Source organism: Acomys minous (assembly GCF_964271855.1).
Source record: "Acomys minous genome assembly, chromosome: 17".
NCBI lineage: Eukaryota > Metazoa > Chordata > Mammalia > Rodentia > Muridae > Acomys > Acomys minous.
The window spans coordinates 70,878,742-70,896,342 of NC_140500.1; the positions used below are offsets into that span (position 1 = coordinate 70,878,742).

The following is a 17,601-nucleotide window of genomic DNA, read 5'->3' on the forward strand; positions in this document are numbered from 1 at the left end:
ACTGAACACAAGAACACTGTGGCACATGCGTGCATGCACACTCACAATAAAATGTAATTTACACTTTATTTATTTTGATTTTTTTTTTCTTTTTCGAGACAAGGTTTCTCTTGTAGTCCTGGCTATCCTGGATTTGCTTTGTAGACCAGGCTGGCCTCAAACTCAGAGAGATCCACCTGCCTCTGCCTCCCAGGTGCTGGGATTAAAGGCGTGAGCCACCATGCCTGGAGTAATTTAATTTTTAAAAAGAATGTTAGAAGATATACATGTGCTTTATCTACGTGTGTGTGTGTGTGTGTGTGTGTGTGTGTGTGTGTGTGCGCGCGCGCGCGCATGAGCACAGCATCCACTCTGGGACCCTGGAGCTAGAGTTACGAATGAGAGCCACCATGCAGGTTCTGGGAAGTGAATGTGAAATTTGCAAGAGCAAGTGTTTTCAACCACTGACCCATCTCTGCAGCCCTTAACATTTTTTCAAATTTCTTTCAATTATTTTATGTTATATGCCACGGGTGTTTTGCCTGCATGTATGTCTGTAGACCAGCGAGTGCCTGTACCCACGGAGCCAGAACAACCCGGTGCTGGGTATTGAACCTGGGTCCTAGAGAAAAGCAGTCAGTGCTCTTAATCACTGAGCCATCTCTCCAGCCCCTCTAAATTTTTAAATTTAAAATAAAAGTATCCATATACATACGTGTGTTTGACTTTCATTATAAGTGACAAGTATCCAGGAAATTAAACTTTTTTTACTAATTTGTACATATATACTTTAGTAATTCTTTTGATGTTTGTTTTGTTTGCTAATTACAGTAGTGGAAATCAAACCCGGATCCTTGGCATGCTGGGCTCTTTGGTACCTATACTCACTGAGATGAGCATTCGTTTCCGGCAGTGAGCAGGCGAAGGTGTAGGTTGTGATATAATGTGCAGTACGGCCACCGTCCATGTTATTTCCCTGCTGTCCTCATTTCCTGTGCCCTCCCTTCCGGATTGAGTGCAGAATCGTCTTGCTCTTCCCCAGCAGGGTGGAAGCCATTTGTAAACACGCGGATACAGGAGTCATGGCTCTGGGTAGAAGTCATAGACCTTTGCTGGGTCTCCTCACTATGGGGGGACACTGCTGGCACCCAGGGGCCACTGACTCTGGGCAGGCTTGGCAGACAGGGGTGGAGGCGACAGCTCTGAGGGGCCCTGGGAGCCAGCCCTCCGCTGGCCGCCTGTTTGTGCTGTGTGCTTTACTGGGCCCAGATAACCACTTCCTGTTCCCTGTTGAGTCTCCACAGAGGCTGCTTCCTTTCTCCTCAATACCTGGGACACTTTCCAGCTCCGCCTCCCACAAGGGAAAATCCATAAACTTCAGAATTCCCAGGCCTGCTTTTGGTCCCTGGGCTCTGCAAGTTAGGACTGTACTTTGCTACTCAGTGGCCTTTTCTGTGAACCCTTGCTGCCTTCTGAGAGGGTCCCTGATTGTGCCAGCTAGGGGAGAGAGGTTCATGGGGCCTGGATCCTTTTCAGATAGAATATCTGTTATCTACCATCAGTCCTAAGTCAGAGAAAATAAATGTGACAGCACCTCACAGTGATTTTTTTTTTTCACCCACTATTAGAAGCCACCTGGTAAACTATGTTGAACACACTCTGAGCCCACATCAGGCAGGACTGGGAGGTGTTCGGTAATCTATTAGCAATGTAACTAGTGATTTTTTTTTTAACTCCCAAACCATCATCAGGACCGTTTGTTTAGTTGTATAGTTTAGAAGGGTATTATTTCTAAAAGACCATGAAAAATGGACCAGCAGGTGTGGGCTAGGGACAGAAACAGTGGTGACATCATGGAGAGAGCGTTCCGGACTTTCCAGCTTTACCTACCACCCTGATCCTTGGTAGAGACATGTGACATTTAGTCCATCTGAGGCAAAGGGACCTGCCTCCTTACCTGCTCCCTGCAAACCAAGGTACTTAAGCCAGAAGTGTAGCTCAGTGGGTAGAGCACTTCCCTGGCACGCACACAGGCTCCACATAGGCCACGCCCATTGGACATGTCTGTAATCCCTGGGAGCTAGAAGCAAGAGGATCAGGAGTTCAAGGCAATCCTCAGCCAATAGCAAATTTAAGGTCAGTCTGGAATGTGTGAGATTCTGCTGAGGGGCGGGGGGAGGGGAAGAGAGGGAGAAGGAGAGACCGAAGAGATGGCCCCGCATCATTTGTGCGGAATTCTATTCCCAGTACCCCCATATTGGGCAACTCACGACATCCTTTAACCGCAGCATCAAAGGCCCAGTGCCCTCTTCTGACCTCTGCAGGCACCTGCAGATACCGGAACACAGAGGTGGCAGAGAAAAGCTAGCCTGGAGTGCTGGGGAGCCACTGGAGAGCTTAAGGAAGCACTTGGAAAGCTGAGGCAGGCAGATCTCTTTGAGTTCAAGGCCAGTCTAGTCTACAATGTAAGTCCAAGACAGCTAGGGCTGTTACACAGAGAAACCCTGTCTTGAAAAGGAGAGGGGGTTGGGGGTGGGGAGAGGGAGAGAGATGTCAGCTCAGTGTTATTTTTACCTACACTTTGGCAGGATTCAGAACATTTAATAGCCTGTGTGGCCGGGAGTATGGAGAAGTGAATGCTTTCCTATGTTGCTGAGAGCAGTGCTGCCTTCTCTAAAGTCTGACTAGGTCTATATGTACATACGTTGATCCTGTCATAACTTGAAACATGTCCTGTGATGCCTGTATTCACACAGGGCCTAGGGATGCATGTTCATGGAAGGCAGGGGGCTTTCTTATCAGGAAAGGAGCAAGAACAGGCTGATGTGTCTGCAAGCCGTGAGCACAAAGTGGGTACTTTGGTAGCTTGAACACTAGGAAGCTGTCAACGTCATCCAGGCAGCTGGCTAAGAGCAGATATGGACCCAGCTGCTCTGTGTGACTAGAGAACAAGGCAAAGGCCATGTGTGAGGGCAACAGGCCAGGGTCAAAGGTGAAGGACAAGAGCCAACAAGGGGGCCTGAGGCAGCTAGCCTCGACTGAGGAAAGAGGAAGGCCAGGCCCTGAAAACTGGCTCCTAAGTGTGTTTTCTCTGTGGCACTTTCATGATCAACCACTGGGTATAAAGCTGCTCAGGTCCAGAAGGCGAAGATCAAAGCCAGGCAGAGGCGGTTTAGGCCCAGAAAACTGTAGGCTACTAAAAGCAGATATAAACGCAGTTCCAACATTGGCTTGGCTTGGTTCATTCATTCATCTATCCATCCATTCATTCATCTTTGAAACAGGATCTCTGGCTTTGAACTTGAGTTCTTTGTGCCCTCCAAACTGTGTGTTACCACACCCGACTTGCCTTTTTTCTTAAGTCTGTGGCTTTGCTCCAAGGGTTCCCTTGGTCTGGACCATCAGAGTGTCTGTGCCCAGTGCTCAGAGAATAGAGTTTTCCATGTTCCCTCTAAAAGGAGCACACAGCTGCCAGGAAGATGTACAAGGCCGAGCATTCAGACCTCTTTTATGACCTCCGGCCCACATCAACCCAGCACAGCATGTACATCTTTCCTACTATCTATGAATGGAACCAATAACTCCGGCAAGTCAGGACTGGCCAAGGAGCCCCCTTCACTCCTGCCTACCATCAGTGGTGTGTGGTACCAGGCCAACTATGAACATCTCTTCCCACCTCTTACAATGACTCACCATGGGGCCTCCAAACCAACTGGGAATGTTCACACCATGGATACCACAAATGCTATGATGCTGGACTTCAGTTTTTGCGTAGAAAGCTGTAGTAGGGGTTTGGGTCATCGCTGAATGGGACGTCTCTCCCACAAAACACTTGAGCTGTATGAGCCCTCCAAGCTCTGCTAAGTCTATTCCTGGACTTGCTCCGTGAGTAAAAATAACTCAAATTGAGTGACTCAATGCGTGGTTCCTTTTCCATTCAGACAGGATTGTGCTATGTCACACAGGCTGGGCTTGGACTCCTAGGCTCAACCTACTCTCTTCAGCTTCTTGGGAACTGAGGGGGAAATAGTGACATCACTTTTTCGAGAGGGGCACATGGAGGTCAAAGGACAACTTGTGGGAGTCCTCTCCATCCCTCTACCATGTGGGTTCCTGTGATCCAGCTCAGATCATCAGGCCTGGCGGGTAGATGCTTTTACCTGCTGAGCCATCTCACCAATCTACTTCCTGCATTCACTCGGTTCTCTGTTGTGACTGCCACCCTAGAGTGACTGCCATCCCAGCAGGGTGGGTGATCTCTGTCCCAAGGCCCTCCAACCTTCTGGCAGAGAAATGTCCACCTCCAGCTTGGGGTCCCAGTGGCATCCTCTGGCCTCAAAAGTATCTGTGGACTAAACCTTGGAATGAATGAAAGAGGGAGGGGGGAAAAGTCCTTTTGTTGTTGTTGGAGTTTATTTGTTTTGTTTAAGACAGGGTTTCTCCACGTAGCCCTGGCTACCCTGGAACTCGCCCTGTAGACCAGGATGGCCTTGAACTCAGAGATCTGTGTGCCTCTACCTCCAAAGGCTTATTTTGTTGGTTTTAAAGTAATTTTTTTTTTTAAACTGATTTTGGCCAGGCGTGGTGGTGCATGCCTTTAATCCCAGCACTTGGGAGCCAGAGGTAGATAGATCTTAGAATTTGAGGCCAGCCTGGTCTACAAATAGAGTCCAGACTAACCAAGGCTACAGAGAGAAATCCTGTCTTGGGGGAAAGAAAAAATTTGATTTTTTTAAAAACTTACTTTTTATTCATGTATGAACATTTCTCTCTCCCTCCTCCGTGTGTGTGTGTGTGTGTGTGTGTGTGTGTGTGTGTGTGTGTGTACATGTGTGTACAGGTGCCCTGGGATTGGAATTACAGTTGATTGTAAGCGGCCTGATGTGAGTGATAATATCTGAATTCAGGTCCTCTGGAAGAGCAGAGCGCTCTAACTGCTGAGCCATCTCTCCAGCCTCCAAAGCATGATTTTTTTAAAAATAACTTTTCCATAGAACCGTTAATCTATTGTATTCACTCCAGAAGTAGCTTATTATAGATCCCTATGGACTTACAAATTAAATTTATTTTGGAGGATTCGCCTTTCCAGCAGCATCAGGAAGGAACGTGACTGACTTCTACACTGCAGCAGAACAAAGAGGCTGTGTTTGGGACTTAGTGTGGTCCAGTACCTTAATGCAAATGCTCAAGCCACTCACCTTAAGAGTGAAAATAAGAGACGTAAGGGTCAAAGTATGATGTTTTCTTTTTCTTTTATTTTATTACTCCTGCTACTGAGATGAATTTATCAAAATTGGTGTATTTTCTTTTTTAAAATATTTATTCTGTCCTGTGTGTGTGTGTGTGTGTGTGTGCCCGAGTGTATGTCTGCGTAGCATGTGTATACATGAGTCCTCAGATGCCGCGAAGGGCTGGGATCTCCTGCCACAGGACTTACAGGTGGTTGTGAGCCACCACATGGCGCTAGGAACTGAACACAGGTCTTCAGCAAAAGCAGCCAGTGCTCTTAACCACCAAGACATCTCTTCAGCTCCCAGAATTGGTGCATTTTTAGACACTGCAAGCAATCTATGTGTGTTTCTGTGGGGGATAAGGGACCATTCTCCCCCACCCTGGTGGCGGGGACGACAACGACGACACTGGAACTCATGATGGTCCTACTGCTTCAGCCGCCAAGTGCTGGGATTACAGGTGTGCGCCACCATGCCTGACTAGATAAAGGGTCTTTAAGAAAAGAAAAGATGCCGGGCAGTGGTGGCGCACGCCTTTAATCCCAGCACTCGGAAGGCAGAGGCAGGCAGATTGCTGTGAGTTTGAGGCCAGCCTGGTCTACAAAGCGACTCCAGGACAGCCAATGCTAACTCGGAGAGATCTTGTCTCAAAAAAAACAAACAAAAAGAAAAGAAAAAAGTGAAACAGACCCCCCCCCTTTGCATGCAGACCATCTCTCCAAAGTGTACTGTAGCAGACTGGCTAATCCCATTAGAGCAGTGGGCTTTTTTAGCACGTCTGTCAGGGCAAAGTGGGTTGGGATTTCAGTGCTTGGTGACTGCTGTCATGACACAGACTCGTGTGCTTACACACTTGGGCCCCAGCTTGCGGTGCTGTTTAGAGGGGAGGAGAGATCTTTGAGTTGTGCTGTCTACCGGGTAGTGGGATACCGCTGAAGCTGGCCTTGAAGGGCATACCCACCTCTTATTCCGGTCAGTATCCTGATCCCTTCCCCCGGGAGGTGCTGGGAGCTGCAACACCTGCTGCCCAGAACTCATGCCATGCTTTCCCCACCCATGATGAACCCCTGGAACTGTGAGCCCAAATGAACCCTCCCTGTGTTACAGACATGAACAGGCATGGCCCCTGAGGAGGCCAGAGGACAAAGAATACAAACAATAGCCATTCCCCCGTGGGAGTAACCTAGGTCTGGGCTTTGAGCAAAGTTAGTTAATCACAAGTAAAAGTAAAAAGCTGCAATGGACTGGGACCAGCAAAACAAGATAAAGCATTAAAGTCCAGCAAGAAGTTAAAGATGGTTGGTGTTAGAAAACAGCGAGGGTGCAAGCCTGAGTATTGGTTGGCATGGCTTGTTGGGTCCATCCATCCCTGAACCATTGAAAACAGCCGGGGACGGATGGGCTGACTGCTGTTTTGTTGGTGGTACAGGTACAGTGGTTTATGAGAGGCAGTTAGCTCATCCACCGAGGAGAAAGTATTTATTATCCCACACTTTTCCATTTGTAGCACAACTTTATGCAGACAACCGCCTTCCAAAGGCAGAGGAGGGGCCGGGGAGGGGGCTCACTGAGGATCGTATTTACCATGCGCGCATAAGGACCAGACTTCAGCACCCCCATGTAAAAGCTCAGCTTGGGGGCTAGTGCTTGTAATCACTGGGGAATCCCTGGGCTGGGTCAAAGGTCAGCACCCTTGCACAATGGACCAGCTCCAAGTCTCAGTGAGGGCCCTGTCTCAAAAACCAAGGTGGTCTGTCCCTGAAGTACAGCACCCAAGGTTGACCACACCATGTACACATGCTCACACACAGAGACGGAGACAGAGGGGGCAGGGTAGGGTGTGATAGAGCATAACTATAACACCAGTCCTGGCACTCCGGAGACTGGGCAAAGGTGGGTTACTGTGGGTTGGAGACAAACCTGGGCTACATAGAGAGACTGTGACTTTTGGAAGCACACTGTCTTGCGTAGGGGTGAAGGGGTGGGGGATGTTTGTTGCCTTGGTCTTGTCCTCTGATGACAGTGTCTGTGGCATCTTTTGCAGAAGGCTTAGGAATCCTTGGGCTTTATTCAGGAGAGCCCTAGCTTGGGGTCATGAGAGTCACTGTTCACCAGTGGGGAGCAGAGAGGCAGGGCTGCTCTCCTAACCTGCAAAGCTGGAAAGGGCTCTGTCCTCTGCCTGTGTCCACCGGAAGTGCTCTCCTTTGGAAGCCTTGTGGGTGCATTCTGTGACAAGAAGCCTTGGTTTTTCTCTGGTGCTCAGGTCTCGCTGCAAAGATTGTCTCGGAGAGCATTCAAACATTCAACATTCAACAGAGCAGGGGTGAGGCCGAGTGGGCCTTCCTGGCGCTGGGACCCTCACTGCTCTCTGGGAGCCTGAGGGTTAATCTCCATAGCTCATTGGCAGCTCTGCCTCTGTCCGGGGCATGCTGGGATTTCCTCCCAGCTGTTTTACATCATGAAGATTTGTGAGTTGGGGAAATTCCAGGGCACAGCTGCAATTAATCTGCTGCTGGGTCTCGGAGCAGTGTGGGGATTGTGTAGGACAGGTCTCCGCCCCGCTGCAGGAAAGCGGGCTCTAACCCCTTGGGAACAGCCTTCAGAGGGACCCTTCCCCAGGCCCGAGGCTAGCGGAAACAGCCCACCTGGCCGAGCACTTAGCTGAGGGAGGGGGGACTCTGGGAAGGGCTGAGAACCAAAAAGAGGCAGCAGAACACTAAAGAAAAGAGGTGCAGGATCCCTCTAATAAAGCTAAAGTAGCATACAGAGTGACACGTGTTACAAATGTCACCCAAAAGAAGACAGCTATGTCCGCCTTTACTTAGGAATGTGGCGCTCTGATCAGCATGCCACAGTATAGGTACAAACCCGGGTGGCCCCATAGAGTTCACCTGGAGAATGCAAAAATGTTTCCAGGTAGGAAAATCAGTCACTACGCGTACATCTCATCAATTAGAAAAATCAAAGAGACCACATGACTGTTTTGTTGTTGTTGCTTTGTATTTTTGGTTTTTTTTTTATCTTATTTTATTTTTTTGGATGCTGAGCTATTCTGCGACTGTTCTGTGATTGATGGCAATGTGACAATAGGACTAGAGTTATTTGGCAAGGTGAAAAATAGATGCTGGGGGAAATGGCTCCCTAGGTATGAGTTCTTGCTGCACAATCATGAGGGCCTGAGTTCAAATCACCAGCCCCCACATTAGCAACAACCACAAAACACACCTGGAGGCTGGTGAGATGGCTCAACACGTAAAGGAACCCGCAAGCCTGAGGGCCTCTGTTTGATGCCCAGGACCCATATAAAGGTGGGCGAAGGGGCCGGGCAGTGGTGGCGCATACCTTTAATTCCAGCACTCAGGAGGCAGAGGCAGGCAGATCGCTGCGAGTTTGAGGCCAGCCTGGTCTACAAAGTGAGTCTAGGAACAGTTAAGGCTACACAGAGAAACCCTGTCTCAAAAACTCTGCCCCCTCCCAAAAAAGGTGAGCAAAGGGAACCAATTCCACAAAGTTGACCTCTTGTCTCCACATGTAACACATATGCCACTTACACACGCATATAAAAAAATGATAAATAAAATTCTTACAAATTTAAGTTGGGTATGACCACACGTGCCTCTGTAACCTCAGTGCTGAGATGGGCAGAGACAGTAAGATCCCTGGGGCTTGCTGGTTGCCAGTCTAACTCCAGCATGGTAAGCATCCCTGTCTCAAGAGACACTTCTCCAGAGGACAAGATGGAGGACAACAGAGCAGGACACCTGGCATCCTCTTCTAGCCCCTATACATGGGTGTGCACACATTTAAAAAAAAAAAAAAGAATTTATTGCATTTATTTATTTAGGGGTTGGTGATTGTCCCAGCACATGAGTGGAGGTCAGAGGGACAGCTCTCCGGAGCCAGAGCATCTCAGGGCTCAGGTGGCGAGGACTGTTACCTACTGACCAACTTGGTGCCTCCACATAAAGAGATACGTTCTAAACCGCAGTCTCACTGTACTTAACTACAAAGCAGAAGAGCGGAAGGCTAGGTTCCCCCACCTGGTTCCAAGATTCTGTGAAAACCAGCAATGCCCGTCAGGCCTTAGAATGTGGCGCAAGACATGATAGCATATTAGAGCAGTATATGTAAGTTGAGGTGGGGCGGGGGTGTGACTTTTCTATCTCTGAATATTGGAGGCGTCCCTTGGTCATAAACGGCTCCCCAGAGTTGCTCAGTCCAACAGTTGCACTGATACTTTGGAAGCCTTTTCAAGGCTCATCCCGGGAGAGCGGGGAGGTGGGGGGGTGGGGGGGTAGCTGGACCAAGCTGCAAGCACATCAGTGCCACTGATGCCCAGCTGTGATATCCTCATCAGAAGCTTGAGCTTTAGGCAGCTTGCTGAATGGAGCTTAGACAAGGCTTGTCGAAACCTGTTTTAATTTGTCCACACACCATTATTGTGCGGAGTCTAAGCTCTGCTACACGTCACTTAATCCCCACAGACATGCTCCACCCATGTGCAGTGACCTCCAGGATAATTGTGGGGCTGGCCTCTCACGGGAACCACTGCCAAGAACAGCTTTCTTGGCGCTGGAGAGATGCCTCGGTGCTAAGAGTGGGTGCTACTCTTGCAGAGGCCCCGAGTTTAGTTTCAGCACCCACACACAGTTCACGGCTCTCACAACCACATGTAATTGTAGTCCCATGAGATCCAACACCCTGACCTCTGCAGGCACTCATAAACATGTGTACAGTACATAGAGACACAATTAAAATTAAAAATAAATAAATAAATCTTTTTTTGAAAAAGCAGTTTCTTCCTACTGGGTGTGATCCAGGCACTCAGAACTTTGCAGCTGCCTGCATGCTCCTAGGGCTGTTGCCTCCTGTTACCATAATTCATGGTCCTGCAGAGCACTCTAGAATTCCCCACTCCTTGTGCTGCAATCTGGAGGCTTCCTAAGCCAATCAGTGAGCCTTAAAAGTTCTGCCATGCACTCCACACAACTTACAAAGGAGGCTGGGGAGACAGCTCAGTGGTTAAGGCACTCGCCACACAAGTGTGAGAACCACAGTTCGGGTCCTTGGTGTCCACGTAAAAGCCATGCTGATGCAGTGGCCCAACTGCGATCCCAGTGTTCAGGAGGCAGAGGCGGGATTCAGCTGTAAGACCTACTGCAATATATAAGGAGACACCCAGTATGGAGAGAATAAAACAGACTGACAGGCACATATGCATGCGCATGCACACACCCAGGCACCCATGCGCGTGAACGTGCATGCAAACCCAGATGTACACCACACACAAGGGAAAAGGAAATCTTTAAAAGCTGAAAAAAGGAGCACTAGCATAGTACTGCCTTCCAAAATGATTTCCTCAGGTCTCCAGAAGTGGATAAAGCAGGATGGGTCCTGGGTGGCAGGGACAGTATCCCCAGAGCCACCTGCTCTCAGACACAGCAGAAAGGCTTCAGTGGTAGGGAGGTGTGGCCTGCACGGCGTGGTGGCACACGCCTGTGACCCCTGTGTAGGGCATGGGGTAGAAAGCTCTCTTCCTTTCACTGGAAGCCCAAGAAAGACGTCTCATTAGACTGATAAAGCACGCAAAAGCCAGAGCTCCTACTAAACTCTTCACTACGAATGGATGTGTGGTGTTGATGTGCGCGTACATACCTCGGCATCTGCAGCAGTGTCCAGTGAGATGAGCCCGCCAGAAAAATCCAGTGACTGATCAGTTCCCTGGTCACTGGAATAGTGATTCCCAATAGCAGGCAGCCCCACCCCCATCCTGGGAGACACTTAGGACATTTCCTTTTTAATGTTCATGAGCATTTTTCCTTGTGCGTGTATATGTGCATTGCGTATATGCAGTGTCCATAGAGGACAAAAGAGAGTGTCTCATCCCCCAGAACTGGAGTTCCAAGCAGTTTTAAGCCTGGCATGGTGGCACACGCTTTTAATCCGTTACTCAGGAGGCAGAGGCAGGTGGATCTCTGTGAGTTCGAGGCCAGCCTGGTCTGCAAATCGAGTCCAGGACAGCCAAGGCTACACAGAGAAATTCTGTCTCGGAAGAAACAAAACAAAACCAAGCAGTTTTCCGTTGCCCTGTTGGCATGGGAACCTAACTTGGGTCTCCTGCAGGAGCAGCCAGCACATGTTCTTCATCCCCCACTTTGAAACATTTCTGGTTGTCAGGAGAGGTTGGGAGGCCCTCGCTTGGTGTGTAAAGGCCAGGCTGCTGCTGCTTTGTTAGAACGCACAAGTCACCCACAACTGAGTCATCCAGCCCAATAGGTCAGACATTAATGCCAAGAGGAACCATATGGCTCTGTAGTCCTAAAGACAACTATGTGCGACAGTCCAAAAGATCACCTAATAGTGTTATTTAAGACCCCCCTCACACGGGCCAGGCATGGTGGCATATGCCTTTAATCCCAGCACTGGAGAGGCAGAGGCAGGCAGATCGCTGTGAGTTCGAGGCCAGCCTGGTCTACAAAGTGAGTCCAGGACAGCCAAGACTACACAGAGAAACCCTGTCTCAAAACAACAACAACAACAACAACAACAAAAATTTGTCTCAAATCAAAATTCAGAAAGTTTTGACCTACCCTCATATATTCTAAAGATATCTCTAGGACAACCAGCAAGCACGTATGTTTCCCCATCCCCCCCGCCCCCCACGGCACCCCTTGGTTTTTTGAGACAGGATTTCTTTGTGTAGTCTTGGCTGTCCAGGAATCTCTTGGTAGACCAGGCTGGCCTCCAACTCACAGAGATCCACCTGCCTCTGCCTCCCCAGTGCTCGGTTATGGCACCACGACCACTCGGCTTTGCTTTGCTTTTGCACTTTGCTTCACTTGCTTTATCTTAAATAAGGTCCATATATTACACAGTAGCTCCATTAAAGGTGTGGTCACGGCTACTGATTCTATAAGATGTTTGGTACTTAGTTTGCAAGTACTGGCTACTTAAGCCACCACCACTGATGTCCATGGCGGAGCAGATAGAAAAGTAATGGGAAAGTCCATTAGAAGTAAGAGAAGTGTTGAAGGCTGGTACGGTGGAGGGGTCGTGATGGCCTGAGGGGATCTCGGGGTGTGAAATGCTTGTCATGCAACCTTGGGGACCAGAGTTTGGATCCCGGCGCCCATTTAAATACCAAGTGAGCCTGTGATGGCCCACCTCTGAATCCAGGACTCAAGAAGGTGATCTCAGGAACAAGCTAGTGCCTAGACTGGGAAGCTCTGGTTTCAGTGGAGAGACCCTGCCTCGGTGAATAAAGTAGAGAAAGAGCGAGGAAGACTCCTCAGGTCAGCCTCACACACTCAGCTGGGCTTGGTAGCGCACGCCTTTGATCCCAGCACTTAGGAGGCAGAGGCAGATGGCATCTCTGAGTTGGAGGCCAGCCTGTTCTACAGAGTGAGTCTGAGATTGCCAAGATAATGGAGAGACCCTGTCTCAAAAAACTAAAAAAAAAAACTAAAATAAAATAATTAAATAAAAAAAATTTTTAATCTTAGGCTCAATCTTTGGCTCAGTTGGCCTATCCCTGTAGCCTGTGTCTACAGCCACTAACTCACCCAAAAATAACCTAGGAGGGCAGCCCTTTATCCTTTGGGGAGGGTTTTTTGAGCGAGTGATTTGTTTTCACTGTGTTGGGAGCTGGTTCTTGCCTTCCCTTTTCATGCAGGATCTTTCTTGTCTCCGTTGCTGCACTGAGGAGCGAGGGCTAGCTGGCTCTAGCAACTCCCAGGCAATCCTGTTCCCACTTCTCATCTTACTGAAGGCATAGTGCAATTATAGGTGCATGCTCGCAAACCCCCCATTTTTATGTGGGCTTCAGGGCTTCTCAATGCCTTTACGTGCTGAGCCCTCTCCCTGCACTTTTATTTATTTATTTATTTATTTATTTATTTATTTATTTATTTTGAGACAAGGTCTCCTATAACCTGGACGAGTCCCAAACGTCCTATGTAGCAGGTGGGTGACTTTGAACATCTGGTCCTTCTGCCTCCACCTCCCCAGAGCTGGGATTATAGGCTTGCGTTACATACAGCCTTCAGTTTATGTATTGAGGGTCAAGCCCAGGCCCTCAAGCACGCTAGGAAAGCGCTCCCGTCCCCCAACCCCCCCACCCAGCCCGAGCTTCAGCCTTGTGCATACCTTTCTGAGAACTCCACCCTGTCCTGTCCGCCCTACCCAATTCTCTTCTGGCAGTTGTAACCCTCTGCCCCCCTGCCCCCCCCCCCCCGCCCCCGGACTCCAAGGACAGAGCAGAATGATGACTCAAAGAGTCCCTCCAGGCTCTGGAAGTCTTTCTGAGCCTCCTCACTTCCTCACAGAACTCAGGAATCCTGCACAGAGGCTGCCTTTCTGGTCGGCTGCCTAGAAGCACCCTGTCAATGTTGACTCTAGGACAGCATGCTTGCTTTTGCTTCTGGCAAAGACTAATGGTTTGCTTATGAGCATAATAGCTGCCATTTATCAAATATCTCCCACGTGTAAGACGGCGTTCAGTCCCTGACGTGGTCCCCTTCCTGCTAACAACCTGTAAAGTTAGTCGTGATAGCTTGCCCCGCAGGTGACAAAACAGACTCCAAATTGTTAAGTCGTTTGTCTTAGGTCGCAACCTACATTGGTTAAGTGAGATCTATACCCATGGATGCTGTGCTCAGAGCCCAGGGTCCCCCAGCACTCCCTCCTGTCAGGCTGTCCATACCCATGTGACGGAAACGTTTTTCCTCTAAAGAGTGTGTGTGCATAAATTTGTTTGCACGAGGTTATGGAAAGGATTCCCACCCACTCCCCTCCCCCCCTTTTTTTTTCCTCCAAGCATGCATGGCAGAAGGTGGGTGCGGGGTGATCACTCCAAGATTGAGAGACACTGATGAAAGGTCAGCATCCATGAACGGGACTGGATGCTGGGTGTGTTAGGACACACCTACAATCTGAGTGCTCTAGGCTTAGACGCAAGATCACCGCAAACTCAAGGCCAGCCTGGACTAAATAGTGAGTTCCTGGCCAGCCAAGACTGTATAACAAGATTGTGTCTCACACAAACAAACAAAAAATGATAATTACCCATGAGCTTTGATTGTGGGGCAGGTGAGAGGGGTTTTTTTTTGGGGGGGGGGGCGTTGTTGTTGTTGATGGTGGTGGTTTGTTTTTCAGACAACTCATATATCCTAGACTGGCCTCAAACTTGTTATGTAGCTGAGGGTGACCTTGAACTTATGATCCTCAGACTTCTACCTCCCAAGAGCTGGGAGTTCAGGCACCATAGCCAGCACCATAGCCCATGTAGCTGGTGCCGAGGGTCAGACTCGGGCTTTGTGCGTGTTAGAGGAATCCCCTACCGCCTGGACTACGTGCCCTGCCCAGTCCAGGGCTGTATCCATTTGTTTACCACTCCCACAAGTGTGTTTTTTGGGGGATCCCATTGGGAATGCTGCAGGGAATGGAGATAGACCAGACAGAGCGCCCCCCCCCCATTTTGGGAATCTATTTTCTGATGATCTGCTTTGTTCTATGAGGAGAGTAAGGAAGCCTTGATTGAGCCTTGCAGACAGGTCCTTTGAAGCCGACGGTCACATTGGAATATATCCATCCTTTCCCCACTTAAAACTTTCGCTGAGGTCCTTAATGCCTGGCCCCTGGATGTGGTGATGGGACGGTGGTAGCAGGGTGACTATAAAAGTGTGCTGTGCCATATTAGCTGCATGTGGCAATGGTGATGATTGCCCCTGTGGACAGGGTCTGTGGGCTTACAGCTGTAGGCCTCCAATATGGCTGGTGACCTCCCTAAGAGCTCCTTTATACTCACCTTGGTACTTGAGAAAGTTGTCTTATTTGCTTCCTGTTTTCTGCCCCTTGTGCAGTACCTGCAGATGAAATGGCCCCTCCTCGATGTCCCCTCCAGTGCCACAGTCAAGGACACAAGATCACCATCTCCAGCGCACTTGGTGAGTCTGCCTTACCTGCCTGGGCCCTTTCCACCTTCCAGAAGCTTCCTGAGTTTGTCTGCTCAGTGTTTTACTTTTCTCCTGGTTGTGCTAAAATATCTGACAAAGGCGACTTGGCTCACAGGAAGGGCGTATTTTGGCTCACAGTTTGGTGAGACCAGTGTCTGGTGGGGAAGTCACAGCGGCAGGAGTGTGAGGCGGCTGGTTCTGCTGCGTCCACTGTCAGGAAACAGGGACCGATGGGCGCGGGTGCTCAGCTCATTTTTTCCTTTTTGTTCAGTATGGGGATCCTGCCCGTTGGATGGTGCCTCCCACATTCAGGGTGAGTCTCCCCTCCCCCACCCCCTCAGTTAAATCTTTCTGGAAACGCTCTTACAGACACACCTGGAGGGTGTTTGGAGGGTGTTTCCATGGTGATTGTAAATCTGGTCAAATTGACAGTGAAGATTAACCCTCACACTCGGTGTTGGCACAGTCAGGGGTTAACAAGGAGGTTGTGCCTCAGAAACCCTCACCTTCCCTCCGCCTCAGCGCATAGGCACACACCACCTGGAATGCTTGATGGAAGACACGTGGTCCCGACCACTAACCCCCCGGCTCTTCCTGGACACCTGCTTCAAATCCGCCTCCACTTCCTATGAACAAGAGGTCCTTTCTGGCCAGTTGGTCCCATTCAGGACACCTCCTCTTTTCTCTGTAGCTGCAAGGCTGCGGTGAAGGGGACAGTGGCTGCTTAGCACGGCTGTGGCAACCTTGGGCTTTGGAGGAAAAGGGACAGAGTCCTGGGAGGCCAGAGCAGTCGGTCTCAGCCGGGCTCCTCACCGCCTCATGACAGGGAACTGAAGCCCAAAGCGTATAAAAGACGATGCTGGAATCTAACCCTTGCATTCCATCTTCCAGGAAGGAAGGAAGGCTCCGAGTGGATGCCTGCCAAGCTATCTGGTGACTCTCCTGCCCCAGTGAGTCTGGAGTCAGAGAGGATTTTCACCTGTCTCCACCTGTCCACTTTGCAGACAGGTTGAGGGCTTCCCCGCTGCCTTGGAGGACCCATGGCGATTCTTAAAACTTTATTAGAGACAAATTTCAAGATCTGTGAAAGTAGAATAGATTCTATAAAACGAACCCCCGTGTCGCCATAAAGAGAGGTGCGGTGAGCTTGTACGGTTTCCAGCAATCACGGGACCGGCTCAGTGGTAGAGCCCTTGGTAGTCTACAACGTGATGTCATGTGTGGCCCTCAGATGACTGTCACAGCCATCTGCCAGGAAGTGGACAGGCAGAACCGTGCAGGGCAGAGCCAGCTACTCAGGGTAGGCTGTCCAAAGACATGCAAGGTGCTGGTTCACCACAGGATTGAGCAGTTGACATGAATAGGCCATAGTGGTGGTGCTGGTCCCCAAGGTCCTTTTTGGGATGGTAAACATGAGGTACAGGTGCCCTCTAGTGGCCTGAATCAGACACAGGGATGACAGTTAGCCCTCCCAGAGCAGGTCCCAAGATGCCAGGGCTTGCTGCCCTCTCCTGTCCAGAGGCTATCTCCTCCCAGGTTCCTTTTAGAGAACACAATTTCCCTTTCAGCTCTTTAACACACATTTCTGGATGTCCCATCCTCCCTGTGAACATCACCCTACTTGCTTTCTGTTTTTGTTTTGGTTTTTTTGTTTGTTTGTTTGTTTGTTTGTTTGTTTTTCGAGACAGGGTTTCTCTGTATAGCCCTGACTGTCCTGGACTCGCTTTGTAGACCAGGCTGGCCTCGAACTCACAGCGATCTGCCTGCCTCTGCCTCCCGAGGGCTGGGATTAAAGGTGTGCGCCACCACGCCGGGCCCTACTTGCTTTCTAACATTCCCCAACCCAACAACCTCCCACGCTTCCATCGTCAACCCCCTGCCACGCCATGGCGGCCCAGCTCAGCCATAACTGCTGTATTCAGTCACCTCCCTGCTTTCAGGCACCATCGAGGTGACAGCTGGCAGTGTTGACCACTTCTCCCTCCTTGGCTCCAGGACCCTGTAGCATTGTCAGTCAGCTCTTGGCCTTTTTCTTTCTAGTCCCCTTTCCTCAAATAAACCAGCTGTGCATGGCTTTCCTGGGGTGACAGGAAAGTATATGAGATTCCTAAACTCTCGGGCGGCTCCTTGCAGTTGCCACCGCCAGTCATCCAGCCCTTGCAGATGAGTGTTCTGTCATCTCGCAGCAGCATGGAGGGGAAACTGGGAGCCCTTATTTTGTCTGAAAGCAGAAAGGCGTGAACTGTTGGGACACGTTGCTTTATAGAGAGCGGAATGGACAGTTTTCCAGTAGCCTCCATATCATCATAGACCTCAAGTGCACAGAAGCCAGCCAGATGGCTCCACAGGTAAAGGGGCTTTGCTGCCACACCTGAGGACTTGAGCCTGAGCCCTAGGCTACTCCGTAGGAGAGAACTGACCCCTTCGAGTTATCCTCC

At 49.8% G+C, this 17,601-nt stretch overlaps 1 protein-coding gene across 2 annotated transcripts in view; it reads left to right on the forward strand.

The window, feature by feature from the left end:
- The window catches only part of TCF7L1 (transcription factor 7 like 1), a 172,409-nt gene that overhangs the window by 130,882 nt on the left and 23,926 nt on the right, over positions 1–17,601 (forward strand). The window contains exons 4-5 of one of the 2 annotated variants that reach the window (XM_084766551.1): positions 15,071–15,154; positions 15,435–15,476. In XM_084766551.1, coding sequence (XP_084622677.1) covers positions 15,071–15,154; positions 15,435–15,476 — 126 coding nt within the window. The remainder of the gene's footprint in view (positions 1–15,070; positions 15,155–15,434; positions 15,477–17,601) is intronic. The other variant, XM_084766552.1, reaches the window with a different exon arrangement.